This window comes from Macaca nemestrina, chromosome 8 (genome assembly GCF_043159975.1).
Source record: "Macaca nemestrina isolate mMacNem1 chromosome 8, mMacNem.hap1, whole genome shotgun sequence".
Taxonomy (NCBI): Eukaryota; Metazoa; Chordata; class Mammalia; order Primates; family Cercopithecidae; genus Macaca; species Macaca nemestrina.
The window spans coordinates 93,559,702-93,580,340 of record NC_092132.1 but is presented as its reverse complement, the minus strand read 5'-3'; the positions used below and the strand labels follow the sequence as shown (position 1 = coordinate 93,580,340).

The 20,639-nt window shown below is 35.5% G+C and overlaps 1 protein-coding gene across 6 annotated transcripts in view; it reads right to left on the bottom strand.

The window, feature by feature from the left end:
• LOC105463377 (protein-L-isoaspartate (D-aspartate) O-methyltransferase domain containing 1) overlaps nt 1-20,639 on the bottom strand; it is an 81,590-nt gene that overhangs the window by 7,849 nt on the left and 53,102 nt on the right. For 3 of the 6 annotated variants that reach the window (XM_011710433.2, XM_011710431.3, XM_071068258.1), the window contains 3 exons: nt 19,779-19,881; nt 7,764-7,935; nt 5,374-5,497 (listed from right to left, as the gene is read on the bottom strand). In XM_011710433.2, the coding sequence (XP_011708735.1) occupies nt 5,374-5,497; nt 7,764-7,817 (178 nt within the window). In that variant the 5' untranslated portion in view covers nt 7,818-7,935; nt 19,779-19,881. Of the gene's footprint in view, nt 1-5,373; nt 5,498-7,763; nt 7,936-13,552; nt 13,745-19,778; nt 19,882-20,639 lie in introns of those variants that run through there. The other 3 variants (XM_011710434.3, XR_976292.3, XM_011710435.2) reach the window with 3 other exon arrangements.

The following is a 20,639-nucleotide window of genomic DNA, read 5'->3' as shown; positions in this document are numbered from 1 at the left end:
GAAATGCAAATCAAAACTACAATGAGATACCCCCTCCAGCCAGTTAGAATGGCGATCATTAAAAAGTCAGGAAACAACAGAAGCCGGCGAGGATGTGGAGAAATAGGAATGCTTTTACACTGTTGGTGGGAGTGTAAATTAGTTCAATCATTGTGGAAGACAGTGTGGCAATTCCTCAGGGATCTAGAACCAGAAATATCATTTGACCTAGGAATCCCATTACTGGGTATATACTTAAAGGATTATAAATCATTCCACTGTGCATGTAAACATACATGCACACGTATGTTTACTGCAGCACTGTTCACAATAGCAAAGACTTGGAACCAACACAAATACCCATCTGTGATAGACTTGATAAAGAAAATGTGGCATATATACACCAATTATGAAACAATTTTTCATAACAATTTATGAAGTCTCTTCTGTCCCTGAACTTTAAACAATGCATCTTTCTTTTTAGAATGTCTTCTCCCCAACCCCAATAAAAAAAACCACAGAAAGAAACAGGATTTTTAAATGTAATAAAATTAGTGGCGAATCAAGATGAAAAATTATGACTCCACTTTAGTAAGTTGTTTAATATGAGAAATTTGATTACTACGAGATACATTTGGCAAATAATTTCTATATTATTTTTGGTTTTTTTTATAGTCGCATTCTTTCATATTTTAATTCCCTACAATTAAGGAATAATGTCCTCTCAACAGCAAGCTATTTTTACTTACTTCTATACACCCACAAAAACTTATTCTCCATACATCCTATTAAATTTTGGCAAATACCAATTTTTAAAACTTTTTTCATGCTCTGACTATTACTATATGAAGCTTTTTTTTTTAGAAATTCACATAGTTCCTGACTTTTTATAAGTTACTGTTGGTTACTGATGACTTTTCTCTTTATTGTAGAATTTCAAGTAAAGTAGTCTCCCTTTATGCAGTTTCACCTTCCACGGTTTCTGCTTTCTACGGTCAACCAAGGTCTGAAAATATTAAATGGAAAATTTGAGAAAGAAGCAATTCATACATTTTAAATTGTGAGCTGTTCTGAGTAGTGTAGTACAATTTCATGCTGTCCTGCCTGGGATGTGAATCATCCCTCTGTCTACCATTTCTGCACCATATATACCACCCATCTGTTAGTAACTTAGCAGCTGCCTCAGTTATCAGATAGAAAAAAACATAATACATACAGGATTTTGTACTATTTGCAGGCCCAGGCATCCCCTGGAGGGTAATGGAACATATCCCCCAAGGATAAGGAGTGATGACTGTATACACAGAAAAGAGTCAATGGTTTAATAACTCCCATATATCTGGGCACTCAGCTTCAACAATTATCACTCTTCCCATCACCACCCCAGATTATTTTGATGAAATATTTAGACATATCATTTAGTCTGTAAATGTTTCGAGGTATAATGGATTTTTTTTTTTAATTTAGGCTCCTTTCCCTTTTACCCTATTCTATTGAATTTATTCCTATTTTACATTCACTGTTACAAATGTCATTCAATCCAACCAATAGCAGTCTTACCAGCTACTTAGATTTGTGTTGAAATTCTTAAAATGAGGGAAAATGGAAATTGTGCATTCATAGCATATTATCTATGTCATTAATGAATTATGTTATTATAAAAACATATTTACAACCAAAATGCTTCTAAAATAAACAAGAAAACGATCAGATAAAAAATAGAATGACTACTGATAGAATTCTGAGATTTTAACAGTGTCAAAGTAAAATAGTTAAATAGCTGCTGCACAGAAATCAACAAGGGATTCTATAGGCATTCTTAGGTATGACACTTATGGTTGGGCCACTGTCAAAGCCAAGCTGTGTCAGAAAATTTTTTCATTACTTCCTTTTATTACTTCCCATCCAGTTAGGATAATTAAAACAAAATTATCATAAACTATAATTCTAGTGTTTGAAAACTAGGAAGAAAATAGTTTTGTTATTATTGTTGCAAGGAGTTTTAAGTAGGGACCGGTAACTACAGTATAGCCTACTACTGCAAATAGTACTAATATAGCATAAATATATAGAGTATACAGATAGTCCCTGACTTCTAATGGTTCAATGTAGGATTTTTCCACTTTACAATGTGTTTATCAGGATGTAACCCCAACCTTACGCTGAGGAGCTCCTTATGTCTCACGATGGGGTTCGGGTTTCTACTAAATGAGTATCACTCTTCCAACCAAAGTAAGGTCAAACCATCCTAAGCTGGGGACCATGTGCTGTGTTACCAGCATTAAATCCATTTTCCACTCAACAACGTTCATGATTTACAATGGGTTTATCTGGCCATAGTCCCATCATAAGTCAAGAAGCATCTGTAGTCTACTAAAAAGTAGACTTCATGGAAACAATCATATAATGCATACACAGCCAAGTGATAATCACTGATTCTGGTGCTAGAAAGAAATGGATGTCCTATATTTTTCTGTGTCTCAGTGATACCTGTTTTTGACTAGATGGGAAGTTTAAATAAACATTTCAACACAGTAACCTCATGTTTCCAGTCTCCTTTATGATAATCCTTTGTTTTTTTATCATTCTTATTTTAGCTTTAATTTTGTTTTATATGGACTGTTACATATGGATTAAAATCCTTTTTGTAAATAGCGAAAGTATAGATTACTAACAAGTATATTTGGAAAAACTGGTTGCTAACATTTTCTGAATTATGAAAGGTTGAAACTGTTTTAGAACTGACTGCTTAACTTCCTTCTAAATGAGATCACAATAACAGCACAGAATCAGAATCTATGACTCTCACAAATCTGTAAAGAGTGGTCAACGTATCACCTTTGACAGTGGCTCCCATTAGAGAAAAATGCTTGCAAAGCACTCTCCCAAGCTCAAGCTGAAGAAACATTTACGCCGCTAACACTCTGAGCAAGCAACACTCACCATAGAGCCATGACAGCCTCTCTGCATCATTGCACACATTCTTCCTAAGGGTGGAGGAATGGCTAGGCTTGTATATTTCAGGTATATAAAAAGCAGCTGGCCATGTTTGGCTGTCATTCCTTTCTCTTTTCCTCTGGGATGTGCCTACTTTCGTCTGGGACTCACACACATTGACTAGGCTCTATTCACCATATATTTACAGGTAGACTCTCATGGTGGCAGGCTGGCGCCACTGCCTGAAACTGGGTGGGTGGTTGGGTCTAATGTAAGGGTTGTGAAACCCTGTCTCTACTAAATATACAAAAACTAGCCAGGTATGGTGGTGGGAACCTGTAATCCCAGCTACTCAGGAGGCCAAAGCAGAAGAATTGCTTGAGCCCAGGAGGCAGAGACTGCAGTGAGCTGAGATCGTGCCACTGCATTACGGCCTGTGTGACACAGTGAGACTCCATCGTAAAAACAAAACAAAACAAACATTACTTCATATAATTTTCAAAAACACTCCAAATGTCCCAAAGTCATGCGGCTCAAAAGAGAGTAGAATGAACACTGAAAATAAAATTGTATCTTTCTATAAACCCAAGTTCCTATGAAATAAATTCATTTAAAAGGCAAACTAAGTCAAGAGGTTCCTTTTTGGTAAAGAATTTTACCTCATGGTTAAAAATACTATGATCTAAGCCAAACCAATTAATACCACTCTCTCCTCTCCATTTCAAGCTCTCATTTGCTCCATTACGTTGATCACTCCCTCCTTGAAACTTTTCTTTCTTGGTTTTCAACACCCTGGGACCTGACCCTAGTTTGCCCCCACCACCTTTGACCCTTCCTTCGCTAATCCATTTTCCTCCATTTTATCTCTAAATTGGTGAACCTCAGGTCCAACTCCAATATCTCTTCTTTATTTCTACTCTCCGCTAAGTGATCTCATCCATTTCTATCTATCCCTAGCCTAAAATGCCATGTTCATGTTGAGGGGTCTCCATTTATACCTTGCTCATGAAGCAGGTTTGTGCCACCTGACATTTGTCTGTATGGTAACAGACAACTCAAACACGATTAAAGGAAAATGTCAGATCTTTCTATTCCTATTTCCAAATTATGCCACTTCCAGTCTTCCTAGCAATAGTAAATAACACCAGCACTCAGCTAGCCTCAAGGGAAAACAAATTCCTCTTTTCCCTCCACCCACACTCTCCCCAGTCAGCTATTCTTCTGCCTTCAGACAACACTATCCACACCAACATCCACTCTTCCGTAGGTGTAAGAAAAGCCTCCTGACTGGCCTGCCTGCCTTTTTTTCCTATGATAATCCATCCTCCACAGCCAGCCAATGAGCTTCTGCCACTCTGGACCCTATGCCTGGTCTGAGAATGACCAAGTTCTCTTCAGACTAGATAAAGCCTTTTATATTTATTGTGTCTCTGTATGAAAAAATGCTGCCACTAAATCTTGATGTGGCAAGTTTTTTTATATCATTCTGGTCATAATTTAGATGTTGCTTTGGCAGAAAGGTCTTCCTTACCACCATACCTATAGTAGATACCCTTCCCACAACCAGTAACTTGCCACATCACAAACTATAATTAATAAATTTGGTTTTGGTTTGACCTGCCCCTTCTTCTTATGTTTCCATGAAGGTAGCTAACAGTGTCTGGTATAAGGTGAGGGCTTTACTTTACCAAAACAAAACAAACAAACAAAAAAAAAAAACAAAAAAAACTGAGGCCCAGCGAAGTGGCTCATGTCTATAATTCTAGCACTCTGGGAGGCTGAGGCAGGTAGACCACTTGAGGTCAGATGTTTGAGACCAGCCTGGCCAACATGGTGACACAGCATCTCTTCTAAAAATACAAAAATCAGCCGGGCGCGGTGGCTCACGCCTGTAATCCCAGCACTTTGGGAGGCCGAGGCGGGCGGATCACAAGGTCAGGAGATCGAGACCACGGTGAAACCCCGTCTCTACTAAAAATACAAAAAATTAGCCGAGCGCGGTTGTGGGCACCTGTAGTCCCAGCTACTCGGGAGGCTGAGGCAGGAGAATGGCGTGAACCCGGGAGGCGGAGCTTGCAGTGAGCCGAGATCGCGCCACTGCACTCCAGCCTGGGCGACAGAGCGAGACTCCGTCTCAAAAAAAAAAAAAAAAAAATACAAAAATCAGCCAGGCGTGGTGGCGCACACCTGTAATCCCAGCTACTTGGGTGTCTGAGGCACAAGAATCACTTGAACCCAGGAGGCGGAGGTTGTAGTGAGCCGACATGGCACCACTGCACTCGAGCCTGGGCAACACAACGAGACTCTGTCTCCAAAAAAAAAAAGGCTGAATAAATCCACTAAATATCTTACTGTATAAATATTTAATTCTTCATAATTACATAGTTTTAAATCCCAAGCATAAAAGCCAAACACCGTAAGTCACAATCCAATCAGAAAATATGAAGAGCTACTTACGGAGTCCCACAGAATCTGGTTTGCCATGATCATTCTTACTTGGTTGCACAAGTGGAGCAAATGAAACAGCAAGGATATTTTTACTTTCCCAAGTGTTCTGTCCAGTTCGCATAATCTGTGTTAACTATTTAGAGAAAAAAAAAGAAAGAAAGAAAGTGAACAGCTTAATCCCAGCAATGTGGTCACCTTACAGTCAAAACTGTTTTAAGGGAACAACTGCCAGTCAGAGCTATACAATCACTTATATTTAAATGTGACCAAATTAATTCCATTTAAATATTTACTATAAAATATAAAAGGAATGAAACTATTTGCTGTTAATACAGATATTTTAATGCAAATGGGATACTCAAATATGGCCAAGTGAGTCTGCAATGTTAGATTTGTGGTCTGACAGTGTCTAGAAGAAGCACTACAATCCATACATGCCATTGCCTTTCAAAATACATGTCTGAGACAGGTTCAGTAATTTGGTTAAGGCATTATATTAATAAGACCATATTTTGACTACATGTTGACTTCATGCTCTTCCATGATATTAATGGAATACAGATTCTAATTCGACCCCCAACTTGATATCTCACAAATCAATGTAATTATAAAGAGACTAGAAGTTTTATCATTTCAGCAAACGCCCATCACTGGTCACAGGAAAAAAATATTAGCTCAATACACATCTTGTTCAGGTTTAATTAGTATATTCAACTTCTATCACAAAAAGCAGCTCGTTACTACATTTGATGTTTGTAAAATAGTATACAGTAAATGTTTAACAAAATATTGATGAGAAAGTCACATTTTACATATTTGAAAATGTATTGTTAAAGGAAAACAAAACAAAAAAAAATTGTTTAACTGGGAGTCTAAGCCCTGGAAGCATTCTAATAACATTTTTCCATGAACTTTTAAAAATGAATATTGATATACTCTTGCCCTTTTTAATATCTGACAAATGATTTGCTACAGAGCACAGTTCATGGTGATAGTGAGATCCACTGAGCTGCAAATGACACATGGTGATGCTACGGGATCCCAAGATAAATAAAAATAAACTCCACAACTATCATGCTAGGACCCAGTCATCTTAGATACTCTACCTCAACTACACAAACTGCAGGTATTTTAAACATTTCAGATTTCAGTTAATGTAAACATAAAAGATATTTTTTAAATGTGTTTTTATAACTTTTTTAAGTAATTTGCTTTTGAAAGGTATACCCGTTTTCTGAGTAAATTAGTATTTCATACATTATACCTAATAATTCCAAACCAAGGCTAAAAAAGTAAAATTAATAATGTTCATAAATAGCTGCAGAATATTTTCTGAGTCTACTTGGTAATAATGAAGATTTTTTTAGTTCACTTGTTTTCTTTTTTTTTTTCTTTTTTTGAGACGGAGTCTAGCTCTGTCACCCAGGCTGGAGTGCAGTAGCCAGATCTCAGCTCACAGCAAGCTCCGCCTCCCGGGTTTACGCCATTCTCCTGCCTCAGCCTCCCGAGTAGCTGGGACTACAGGCGCCTGCCACCTCGCCCGGCTAGTTTTTTTTTGTATTTTTTAGTAGAGACGGGGTTTCACCGTGTTAACCAGGATGGTCTCGATCTCCTGACCTTGTGATCCGCCCGTCTCGGCCTCCCAAAGTGCTGGGATTACAGGCTTGAGTCACCGCGCCCGGCCACTTGTTTTCTTAATGAAGTTAAATAGTTCAAAATCAAACCACAAAGAGGATTTCTTTTCTTTTCTGAGACAGGGTCTCACTTTGTCCCCCAGGCTGGATGCAGAGGCATAATCATGGCACACTGCAGCCTCAACCTCCCGGGCTCAAGTGATCCTCCCACCTCAGCCTTCTGAGTAGCTGAGACTACAGGTGCATCACCATGCCTGGATAATTTTTGTATCTGTTTGTAGAGACGGGGTTTTGCCATGTTGCCCCGACTTGTCTTGAACTCTAGGGCTCAAGCGATCTGCCTGCCTTAGCCTCCCAAAGGGCCGAGATTACAGGCGTGAGCCACCATGCCTGGCTAGGATTTCCTTTCGACACGTTCAAAGAACTGAAGAATATGGGAAACTGAGCAGCTAGTAGAGATCATCACATTCAACTTTTGGGAAAGCAAACTAAAGAAGAAAGCAGCTTGCTGAACACCAGCACAGGGAGTAACTGAGCTGAGTTGAAAGCCCAAGTTACCTCTCCTCATAGTAGAGAGATATTTTCTCTATCTCCTTTGTTTAAATAATTAAGATGTTTCAAGTTTTGTCTAAACAAATAAGACAGATCTGGTGAAAAGTATTTTTTCTTTAAAAGTTACAATGTACCTTTCACTGAATAAAATTCCTCAACCTTAAACAAATGTGCTTGCTTCCTAAGCCACTAAAGAAAAGGAGTGGAAGTTACCTGATCCTCTATAGGCATGACTAATATGCCTCCAACTTTTAGTAATATTTTCATGTAGTTTTCATGGTCTTTCTGGACTCCAGCTCCACAATAAATTCGATCATACTGATGACTGTCAGATGCTATCTGGAGGCAATTACCGACAACAAATGCAGGTTCACAGAACTCAAATCTGCATTGAAAAACAAACATATTTTAATTCATTTAAGCAAAATATTAGATCTAAAAAATTTACCATAATCCAGTCCTTTGAAATAATGGAAGTTACCAAAATTAATTATAAGGATAAAATGATTATAAACTTTATTTAAATATAATATTTATTAAGTTTAGCACTCATCAAATATATTGTTTTATTATCAATAACATAGGACAGACGTGTTTTCAAAACATTAACATTTTTGGCCACACTGAAACCTCACTTAAGTGTTAAGAAATAAATATAACGAAAAGCTCATCACAACCTCAATATTGTGACACTCCCAAAGTAACATATGATAACAATGAGAATCATAAGGATCAATAAATGAGAAAAGGCTTCACTTTGCATTGTCCTTTCCAAAAAAGGTGAGGGGCCAGCAGAAATGAGAAAGGTTTGTATAGAATTCATCTCAGTTTGACATTTTTGCTGAAGGTAAAAGTGGGAGAGCTTTGTCAAAAAAAAGATACGAGTGTCCCCACCACACACCCCTGCAACCAGTAAGGTTAGGAAGAGTTTCTAATAAATTTTGACTGAGGAACATTACTGATTGGGACAAAGACCAGAATGAATACTAGTTTTTTCATGTTGCTGCTTTGGTCCCGATGGTCTCCCTAAGCAACATGAGATATGGTTTCAAAGGTATTTTATCTGGGCTGCTTGGTCCTGGTGACAGTGTTGGTTCATGGTACACAGAGTTACACTTTTACAAACTATCCTACTTGGACTTCTACTTTATTTCTTAAATTTTGATAAAAACAAAACTGAAAACAGGCTCTAATATAAATGTAATTAAAACCCCAACGCACTAAGAAGACAGGTAATCTTATTAAAATTAATTCGTATCCTTTCACTTTTACGCTGAATAAGGTTAATATGATCATAGAGCAAAAGCACACTATTATTTAAGGATGAAATAATTTACATTAAAAGGTTTGGCATGCAGTGAAAAATAACACTGATCTGAATCACAATCATTTTTACTCTGTAAAATATATTCTGTCCTTTAGTAATTAATAGACTTATTACACAATTAAGTTTCCATTCAGAGTCACTAAAACACAGACACATCTATTTCCTAAAGAAGAAAATTTACCCAAATCTATGCCCTGTTCTTCATTTCTTGTCTTTTTGGTGGAAGGGGACAGAAGGTGGGATGGGAAGGGTCAAGGGTATCCCTGTACTATTGTCTCCATGCCCCAACGCTAAGGCAGTCCATGCTCCATTATTTCTTTTACTGTAACTGTCACCTCACTGATCACATTTTTCAGGTCTCTCTTCCATCCCTTTGCTCTCTACTGCGCAGGATAAGTTCAAGCTCCTAGGAGTGCTCCGTGGGGAATCTTTATGAGTCTACTGTCAAGTCGTTCTACTAGACTCCTTTCCTGTCTATGCCCCAGCCTGAACATACTACTCTGCAGGCAGACTGAATTACTTGCTTCTAATTCCTTACAGGAACCATCACACAGTGTTTTGAAATCCTGCATCTGTGTATGTGCTGTTCCCTTAACTTAAAATATCCTTCCCCTCTCCTTCTACTCTTAATGCCTGATACCCCTTCAAGATATAGCTCAAATATCAGCTTTGCAATGAAATCTTACTCCATTCTTTAATAGCATCTCATCCTTTCTACTTGCACAGCACACAGAAAATGTGAATGTACCTATGTTAGAGAATCGTATTTAATTTCTCTTTTATACTCAAAACTATGCCATAATCTTGGATTTTTAAAAATATAGTCAAAATATAATTTTCGGCTTTTAAGTAATTAGATACTGTAGATCACGTGGTTTAATCATCTTATCACAGTAAGCATTCTTTAAAAATAAGTTGGACTATTTCAGTAAGGTCTACCTAAAAACTTTATAGAAATTCATTTTAAATGCTTTAATTTTATCATAATTTATTTCAACCTCATAATTTTCAGAATGAGACTAAGGAATTTAAATAATTAAAAATGTTTGAATTATTAAACCTCTTTATCAGATACATTAAATCAACTAAAAAATATGCTTATAGTTTTAAAAGCTTCCTACTAGTTAAAAATATGTGGTAGCTTACAGAACTATTGCCAAGGAAAACACCACTACAGGTAATGACAGCTTACAATTAAAACCACTTTTCATATTAGTGGTATTTTATACACATTCATCACAGCAAAATAAGTTAGAAATAATTTAGTGTTTGATTCTAAAATTAAATGTGTGCTTTGGACAAGTTACCTGATACCACTAATTGCACACTTCCTTCAGTCAAATACTATTTGCTGAGCACTAGCTTTGTGCAGTGACTGAGAATACAATGGGAGACACTCATGTTTATCTCTAATGGAAGAGACAAACATCAAACAATCCTATTAATTGAAATATAAATTACAACTGTGATAAATGCTCTAAAGGGAAACTGACAGGCATGGGGATCAGAGAAGGGCTCCCTGAGAAATGGCAAGCTGGGATCTGAAAGGTGAGACAGGACAATCTAGAGCTGCCCTATCAAGATGAAAGCCACCAACCACTGTGGCGAGTAAAACCTTAAAATGTGGCTAGTCCAAGATCAGAGACTTTTTAAAGCAATGTAAAACATCTAATTCTTTTTATATTTGCATATTAAAATATATATACTTTTTAATAGTCACCTAAAATGAAAATACTAAATAACTACCCTTTTACTTAACAAAGAGTTGCTTCTAATACTTTAACATAATCTTCCCTTTGAAACATTTTTAAAATGTATTTTCCTGCTATCTCTTTGAATATTTCTTCTGAATTTAATTGTATCTCCATCACCTATTAGTCCTCAAAACACATGTATTAAATAAATGAACTAAACAAAAAAAAGAAACATAAATTTTTAACTTTTCTACCTACCAACGTTGAATATGAACCCAAATTTGACAAATATGCTAATCACAAAAATCGCAGGAGTAGAAGAGAAGCTTTTCTAGAAATAAAGTTACAGAAAAAGCATATGCTTATGGTACTTCTTTTAATTGTTTTAATTTTTAAAATATAGACAGAGAGTCTCGCTATGTTGCCCAGGCTGGTCTCGTACTCCTGGCCTCAAGTGATCCCCCCACTCCAGCCTCCCAAAATGCTGGGATTACAGGCGTAAGCCACTGCGATCAGCCACCTATGGTACTTCTCTGTAGTAACATAATGGTTTATGTTTTGTTAAATTGGTTATTATAATAACTGTAACTTCATGTTACAGAATAGTTTTTTTCCCAACATGCCAAAAAAGGAACAACAAAATAAACTCTTGCCTCTAACGAATAATCAACTCTCCTATAACTAAAAGGCAGGTTTTTCTTGGACCAGGGGGGTCTTTCTGAAGATCTCCAATCAACCGACCTTATTATTCTAGTAAACAACATGAATGTTTTTCCCTCTAATGTAAAGCAGAACAAGTATATCTACTTCTATCTAAGGGAAATTATTAATACAAAGGATAACTGCAGAGAAAAATCGAAACTCTAAATTAATAAATTTCTAGTAATTGCAACTCTACTTCTAGCAAACACATATATGGGGTCTTTATACTTTCATTTAACATGTTTAAATTGATTTTCTTTAACAGAATACTCAAATTTGAAAGTTTCCTTGAATTTAAGACAATATTCAAAAAGGGATGTACTAAGTTTAAAAATAAAAATCGAAAGATATAAATAAAATTGGACAAAAAAGGATATTTTTAAATGTCGGCACTAACAAATCTAGAACATATTAGAGAACTCATATGCTAAACATATTGTAAGTATGGCTTAACCTTTTCTAGCCATAATACATAAAACTTCACAATTAGTTAGAGAAAAACCTCTCAAACTGCATATTCTTACTTTTTTTCAATCTGTAAAGCAATTAGGGATTAACTTTCCAATAAAGTACTTATAGATTAACTTAGGTTTTTCTGACTGGGCACACTTTGAGAATCTTAGACATTTAGTATTCTGATACTAACATCATGACTTATTTATGTATCTATTTATTTTTACTTTGAGAGGAGGTCTTGCCCAGGCTGGAGTGCAGTGATGCGATCTTAGCTCACTGCAACCTCCACCTCTCAGGTTCAAGCAATTCTTGTGTCTCAGCCTCCTGAGTAGCTGGGACTACAGATGTGGACCACCACAACCAGCTAATTTTTTGTATTTTAGTAAAGATCAGGCTTCATCATGTTGCCAAGGCTGGTTCTGAACTCCTGAACTCCAGCAATCTACCTGCCTGGGCCTTCCAAACTGCTGGAATTACAGGCATGAGCCACTGCACCCGGCCCACAATTTATTTTTATACAGCATTTCATGTAAACAAATTCATACCAGTCAGGTTACAGAGTGGCCAAAATTTCAGTTAATATTTTTTCCAAAAGTCTATGATTACAGTTTTTCAGGTAGGCCAGGTGTGGCTCTTCACTCCTATAATCCCAGCATTTTCAGAGGCCAAGGCAGGAGGATCACTTGAGCCCAGGAGTTCCAGACCAGTCTGGGCAACGTGGCAAGACCCTGTCTCCACAAATTTCTTTTAAAAAATCAGTTGGGCATGGTAGCACACGCCTATAGTCCCAGCTACTCCGAAGGCCAAGGTGAGAGGATCGCTTGAGCCCACAAGCTGGAAACTACGGTGAGTTATGACCATGCCACTGCACTCCAGCCCATGTGACAGAGCAAGACCCTGTCTCAAAGAAAAAAAGAATTCAGGTAAATGTTTACTGATATTTATATATGTGAATAACTAGATGACTGATTCAAGACACAGATGGTGGCTACCATGCTATCAAACAGAGTAAATTACAACTCCTATTGATTCTTCCAAAGTAGAGAAGAAAATAAACATTTTTCCTCCTTAGGCTCTATCTTCTAACTTCTGTATCTTACCTAAGTTTCCATAAACCTATAGAGGTAAAGGACATATTTTAAACTACAAATACAATTTCTGTAGAATCTCTAAGACTGAACAATAAACTCAAAGGAAGTTCTCAAGTTTATTACAAAATAATACTATGTATAAAATTACACACAGAAATTATGTTAAAAATGGTGAAAGAAAATCTGAAATCTACCTTTTTACATCAACACCACAATAAATGAAATCTGAGAAGAAAAAAATGGCAAAAATTCTACTAAAATGATACTTAATACGTGTTTATAATTACTTGCAAAAGAGTGGTTGGTGTGTTCCTTCCCTAATTGTTAGGAGTTCATTAAAATTTTATGTTTGTAAGTAAAATAAAAAGTAGCAATCATTTTTATTCTTTGAAAAAAATGTTCAAAACAAAATTTCCAAGATAGAGATGTCCCACACTCCTAAATTATGCTACCAAAAATGTTATATGTATACAGAAAAAAAAATCAACAGTCCTGAAATGTGTATAATAACCACAAAATCATTCATTCTAAGCTTATAATAATTTATTGATTTAAACCTGAAAATTCAATGAATATTCTCAGACTCTCTTATGCAGATAAGGAAAAGTAATTGACATACTCTTAATAAAATGTACCCTGAAAATCATTTATGAAGAAATATAGAGCACATAAATATCTCGGTTTAGAACATGAACACTTGCCCAAAATGACACCGGGATTCTAATGACTTACCTTAGCAGTGGTTTTCTTTATAGGTGCAGGTTGGAATATCTTCATCTTGAGATGGACAGATGATTTCGTTCACAGCAGGGACCTTGCCAACTTGCCCATATAATTCTTTTGATAAGCTGCTAGGAGATCAGGGTGACCTAGCCTTGCCCTGTAGCTTCCCTCTTAGACGGATAGTCTAGGTCTAGGAGCTGACTGAGAGTAGAAAAAACAACATTCCCCTTCAATACACTGTTGAAGTGGGGCTGACAATTTGCACACCTAGTTTATCATGTGCCACAGGATGCTGTTATTGAAATTTTAGACAATTATTCCGGTGGAATAAAGAAATTTCAAGGTCGTGGAAAAGAATCCTACCTTGTTCTCACACCTCATCCAAAACAACCTGCCAAATGAATCACAACAACTTCTTTTTCTTGAAATACTTTGTCAAAATACACATTTTGAGTTTTAAGAGCCATGACTGCTTTATTAAGACAAAACAAAACTTCAAATTTTTCCATTGTGAAGAAAACCAAGGGAAATGTTAAACTCTTGATCTCCAAATACCCTTATACCATTCAAGGACTCCAACAATCAATAATTAAGCTATTTAATTACAATTTTTTGAAAAACTAAACTTTACATTTTCAAGTGTTTTCCCTTTCAAATGAATCAAACTCATCTCAGAATAATTCAGAATAATTCCAAGCAATGTGTTGCAAGTAAATACAGTTATTGTTCATTAAAGAAAGCATCAGAGAAATTCATAGTAACAAAAACAATCTCCAAACATTTTACAGGAAATGTGACACATAAGTCATACAAAGGAGAGCCTTTTATTGCTGAAATTGTATTTCAACAATTTCTTCTCCTAAAAATGTGTTTGAAGCCATGAAATTTTTCCCCATGCCATTTCTAACAGAGGTTAAAATATATAACCGATAGTCCTGATGACTATTTTCAAGGATTTCTCTCTCTCAACATCTCAATGTCTGTCATAATTGTAAACTGTATTTACGTATCTGTCATAACTTTAAAGTATATTTACAATCTCTAACAATTATTATAAAACTACTTCTAAACATTAGAATACCAAAATGTTCACATATTTGAGAAATATTTTGAATACTGAATATATAACGAATTATATATAGGAAAACTCCTTTAAATAAATGTAATTCTCATAAAGATGAAGTAAATAAAAGATGATAGAATATACAAGCATCTAATTTTCAAATGCAAATCATATGTGAAAAATGAACATATAATTTAAAATAAAATTAGGATAGTAGACATGACAATATCAACTAAATCTTCTAAAATACAAAAGTCTACTCTAACTCTACATATAAAACTTATACCTCAGCTAAATTTGAGTAATGAATTGCCTCCCCCACCCATCTCTGACCCCAATAAAAATTCATGCCATAGGCAAGTCTCATTAATGAACAAGATATGCTCTTTAATATAAATGCTATAGTGAATTAAATACACTATACATTAACAGCATTCCTTAATTCTAATGTGAAAAAAGTAAATGATGAAAATAAAAGTACTCCTTCAACTTTCCTATCTAGGAAACTTTCCTATCCAAGTTGCTAGGCTGTAATTCACTGATAGCAGTACCTTGCTGGAAAGAAATATTAGAATAAATCAACATTGACATCATAAGAGCCAAATAGAACTAAGTAAAAAGACTCCCAGGCTCAGGTTATAGCCTCTTTTTCTAACCCTCAGTTTTCTCATCTGGGAAATGTGAACACCAATTAATATTGTCTCTAGAACTGTGGATAAAACATTTAGAATGGTTAACACTAATGAATAGACAATGCATATTAGGTGCTATCATTTTGTATCATCTCATTATTATTTTCATTATTCATATCATGACTCATTTACATGGCAAACTATACGGAGACAATGGTCTTTCATTCATATGGAATGAAAATCTCCAATAATTCAAACTACATTATACTCATCTGGCTACTGACACTGTCATACTCTCACAGCTATAAGTCACCCAAAAAGGAAAGAATATAGGATCTATTGGCCTAATTAATGCTTTACAAGAAAATGGCCCTCTCTAAAGCATGCATTCTAGGGAGCTAAATCAAATACATACATGTATATGCATTACATATGTGTGGTTATAAATAAATGCTACACTAATAATCAATTCATTTTCAAAGTATTTACATGGTAAAAAGTCTATAATTCAGGTTCCTTTAACATACTCTTCTAAGTAAAGCTGGAGATTTTTTTTTAACCGTACATGAGCAAATACTGACTCATAATTTTACTTTCCCAATATCCTCCTTCCCTCTCAAAAGCCAGATACCTAAAGGCCTTTCCTTGTGTAGCTAAACATAGGATGTTTAGGAGAGCGTGTATAAAAGTACAATAGGAGTCAGCAAACTACGGAGAGCAGGCCAAGTCCAGACTACAGCTCATAAACAAAGTGTTTTTGTAAATAAAGTGTTACTGGAATACCCTCAAGCCCGTTCATTTTCATGGCATTTGTGTCCAGTTTTATACTGCAAAGGCAGAGTCAGGTGGTGGCAACAGACACCATTTAGATTAGCAAGCTTAAAAGATTTACTAATCGGGATTTGTGGGAAAAGCTTGCCAATGTTTCACAGGACCCTTGAAATCACATCATTTTTATAAGACAATTTCAGTGAATTTAAAAATACCGTATGTATCAAAGGAATACATCAGACATAAAACTTCCCCCTTCCCTCCCACCTCCAGTGCAGTAAATCCAGAGTAGCCTCTCCACATTATTTCATTTGCTGATATAAGACTAAGACATAGAAAGTTTAAAAGTACTTACTTATTTCTAAAGAAAGAATACTACTTTCAAGACACAGGAATCAAGCTTTATACAACATAAAAACATATTTGTATTTTATTTTGGGAAAAGGTCTCACTCTGTTGCCTAGGCTGGAGCGCAATTGTACAATCTTGGCTTACTGCAACCTCCGCATCCCGTGTCCAAGCGATCCTCCCACCTCAGCCTCCCAAGTAGCTGGGAATACAGGTATGTGCAACCATACTCAGCTAATTTTTGTAATTTTTTTTTTTTTTTGTAGAGACAGGGTTTCGCCATCTTTGCCCAGGCTGGTCTCAAACTCCCAGGCTCAAGCAATCCGCCTGCCTTGGCCTCCCAAAGTGTTAAGATTACAGGTGTGAGCCACCACACCCAGCCTATATTTGTATTCTTAAAAAGGTCACCTAACATTATATATTCTAATGCTGATTAGTGTATGGATTTTTTTCCCCCTCTACTGCATTTGGGAGTTTACTACGATCTTAAAATATATGTATAAAACAAAACTTTAAAAATGCAATTCAAACCATAAGTGACATGATAATACTTTTGAAAAGGGGACTGATTAAAAAAAGATCCAAACCGACAGGATAAAAAAAACTGGAAGAATATTAGGTTTCAGCTATTTATTCTCTCTCCATTACACATAATCAAGGATAATCTGGTACTAAGGAATATATAAACAGCAATTAATTTTCCTCAGTTATCTTATATTTTGTTAACTAAAATCTGTATTTTGATGAACCATAATTAAATAAAACTGCTTAGAAATGAGATTTTCAAACCACTTGGCACAGCAAGTTTGTAAAATATTTTAAACTTGAAAATAAGTTTAAATATTATCCACAAACATCAAGACAAACTGAAAATAATCAAAACACATGTAAGAAAAAATCATTTTTATAATTTGTCACTGAAACCAAACTGTATAAAAGGAACAACAACAAAAAAAAACCACTGAATCCAGCCACTCATTACATTATGCAAAATGAAACATTTTCCTAATACCTACTACTCCTTGTATATAAGCTACTTTATAATCTGAAACACGTAACAGGAATGTTTTGGTACACTGAAGATTAGGATAATAAAATTGTCAGAACTGTATTCTTCATGACTAGTTCATGAATTAAGAATCTGTTTCAAAAATAAGCTGTAACAAACACTTTAGAAACAACTACATATAACTAAAACAAGGCCATAAAAAATTACAGAGAAACATTTATACCAGTCATCACTGTATTTTATGATTCATCATTTTATGAATAACAAACCTGTGTAACACAGTAATGACAAAATAAAACTAAAGAAATATAAGCCAGGGAAATTTGAGTATTTTACAATTACAAAAAAAAAAAAAAAAACACCAATTTTAAGAATTTTTAAAAATTGAGATACTTAAATAAGTAGTCTTCAAACTTATCTGTGTTGTGGATTATTATTTAAATTACATCAACATAGAAATGCTTCAAATCACAACATATTTTACTGTTTCCCAGGACTATACCCTCTTGCCAGCAATAAGCTTGAGCTCCACAGATACTTGTACAGAGTTGCTTCACTGATTCAAGAGTCTTCCTTGAGTCTGTTCTGCTCAATTAATGACCCAAAATGGAATTATCTGTGTCTTCATGTATTAATAGGTGAAATCTATTAATAACTAATATACAGCAGAGCTTAAAATAGACCTTAAACATTTGCTTTTACTAATACTTTTATATTTTCTAAGTTGAAATGTACTCAAAGAGCCCTTTTGTGTACACTGTTTCGAGATCAAAACAAATACTTAATAGCAATTAAATAAAATAAATAAAATTCTATAGTTCTAATGACTGTATGAAAATACATCACGACTACATCTTAAGCACTTACCATGCTACTATAATCCTTAAGACAGAGAGAAACGATAAAGACAAAAAAGGATGCTAAAATTGAATCCAAATTTCTTGTCAAATAATTTGGACTAAAAACTTTTATTTCTGCCAAACGTGCTTTTCTTGGAAATAGGATATGAACCAACACAGTAAGCCTTGAAAAACGAATCAAAATGTGCATTACGTGTTGTTAAGACAAGCATAAATAAGATATAGGATGGTGTTCAGTAAATTAATGCAGAAAATTCAAATGGCTTGCTTAAATCCATTGAATTACAGTAAAAATAAAACCTGAGCATTTCCCAACTGCCCCATGCCTGCCTGCTGCCTGCAATCTTTAACACAGTTACAATCACACCTAGGTAGACACAAGATCTTGCCTTCATTGTAAGTACTGAGGATTTTGCTCCATTACATCAGGTTCTGTTCTTCAACCAATCAAATGCCACTTGCCAGAGGATAAATACAAACTGGGATTGCAAAGGGGAATGAAACAAAAGTACAAGAGGAAGGGGAGAAAAGGCAAAGGGAGGAGGGGGAAAATAAACATTCTTCTGAAGGTATTCACAAGGTTTTTTGGCTTCTTCTCTCCGGTGCTGTCCTTCAATCTAGATCTTTCTAGAGAAAAGTCCTCAGTTCTGATCTAGCCCCCTCCCTCAAGTTTTGGTCATAGCCAAGGGCTGAAGATAAATGAGGGCCCACTCCCAACAAGCCAAGCTGAAATTTTCAGTTTTTGCCTAAAACTTCGTTCTTTAAAGTGACTGTTCTAAGCTTGTGTTTTCTATCCTTTTTAACACTTTTTCTCTTTGAAAATAAGATACACAGAGAAATGAAAGATGTAAAAGCTCTCCAAATTTTACACAATTTCAAAGAGCTCATGGATTTCAGTGTAAGTGCCCTTGCTCCATAGTAATGCAGAATTTTAGGATTATACACCAAATGGACTTTTCCTGCCAGCCCAAGGACCAAAGCCTGTGCAATATTTCTTCTAAGGGGAGTTATATTGTGAGTTTAAAACAATGGTTTTATAAACCAATTTCTCATAAACAATCCTATCACAAGATATATCAATGTATTTCTATTGTCATTTCTTCTGGATGTATTACAAAGTAGCTGAATATGTTAAAGTTCTTTGTATACTGACAGGTACCACCTCTTATGTTACAACTGAAGAGGACAAAACTACTAAATTACTATCCAAAAGGTAAAAAAACCAGTTCCAGACAAATACTGTAATCACAGCATTACATTGTATCTCCAGAAAAGATACCTGAATAATGTTTAATGAATTCAACATTACTAATAAAGTGCTAGTAGCAAAAAATTACTATATTTATAATTTACTATAGAATTACATATAGGTAAAGTTATAGCACAGAATAATATTAACTTTTTCTCATTTTATGGTGCACTGATTTTTGCTGCATTCAATTGAGTCAGTCAGGATCAATAATAGTGTTCAAGAATAGTCACGTTGCATATATCTATTTATTAGATATATTTCAAGTGATTTCAAACCAAAACTATAGATATGAATACTTACTTATCAAAGCTATCACTATTTTTGATGAAGCTCTCCAGTTTTTCCTTGGCATATTCCACCACATCTGAATGAAGCTCAATCCCATGATTTATTCCAAAAGGACCTGCAATCGTAGCAGCATTTTTATAAAAGATATTAATAATATGCCCTTACAGAGCTCTTTTAAGTTCTGCTCATTTATACATCACAGGAGTACTTAAAGATGGCTTGAAATATGCAAATACCTCCTAGCTACAGATTTAAAAGTTGAATGGAAATCCATGTACATTGCTTTAATATAAAAAAGGAAAAAAAACAGTTTGCCTGAGTTTTCTATCAAAAAACACTACCAGGCATAAGGTTGAAACCTACAGAGCTGTCCCAAGAGAGGAGCTTATCTGGCAGGACAAAACTTCCAAAACAATAATATTTCTAAATGAAGTTTAAGTTACTTGCTATTATTTTATCATTTGCTAAAAAATTTGTAATTCAACATACTTAAAAACATGCGCTGACACAGATACTGCATGAATGTCTCGGGGCATTCCTATCCCCAGCCAGCAGAGGCTAAATTCCCACCCCATTCCACGCTTTTTGGAGCTCCCAGTGCCTAGCAGAATGTGGCCATCGGGCAGCATGCTGGACTTGACCCTCATGCTCCAGCGTATTTTACACTTCTCACTTAGGATTTCTCTTTACATATGCCCATGGATGGACTGACCTCCCAGGAAAAGGGGAATGAATAGAGGAGAGCGTTCTCAGCCCCCAGAGAGGTACTTGGGCTGGCTCTTTTCCCCCACCCTGGTACCAGCTCACACTGAAAATACGAGGACTCAGTATCTCCTAAGGCTACCGTACATACATACTAATCTGCCCCATGAC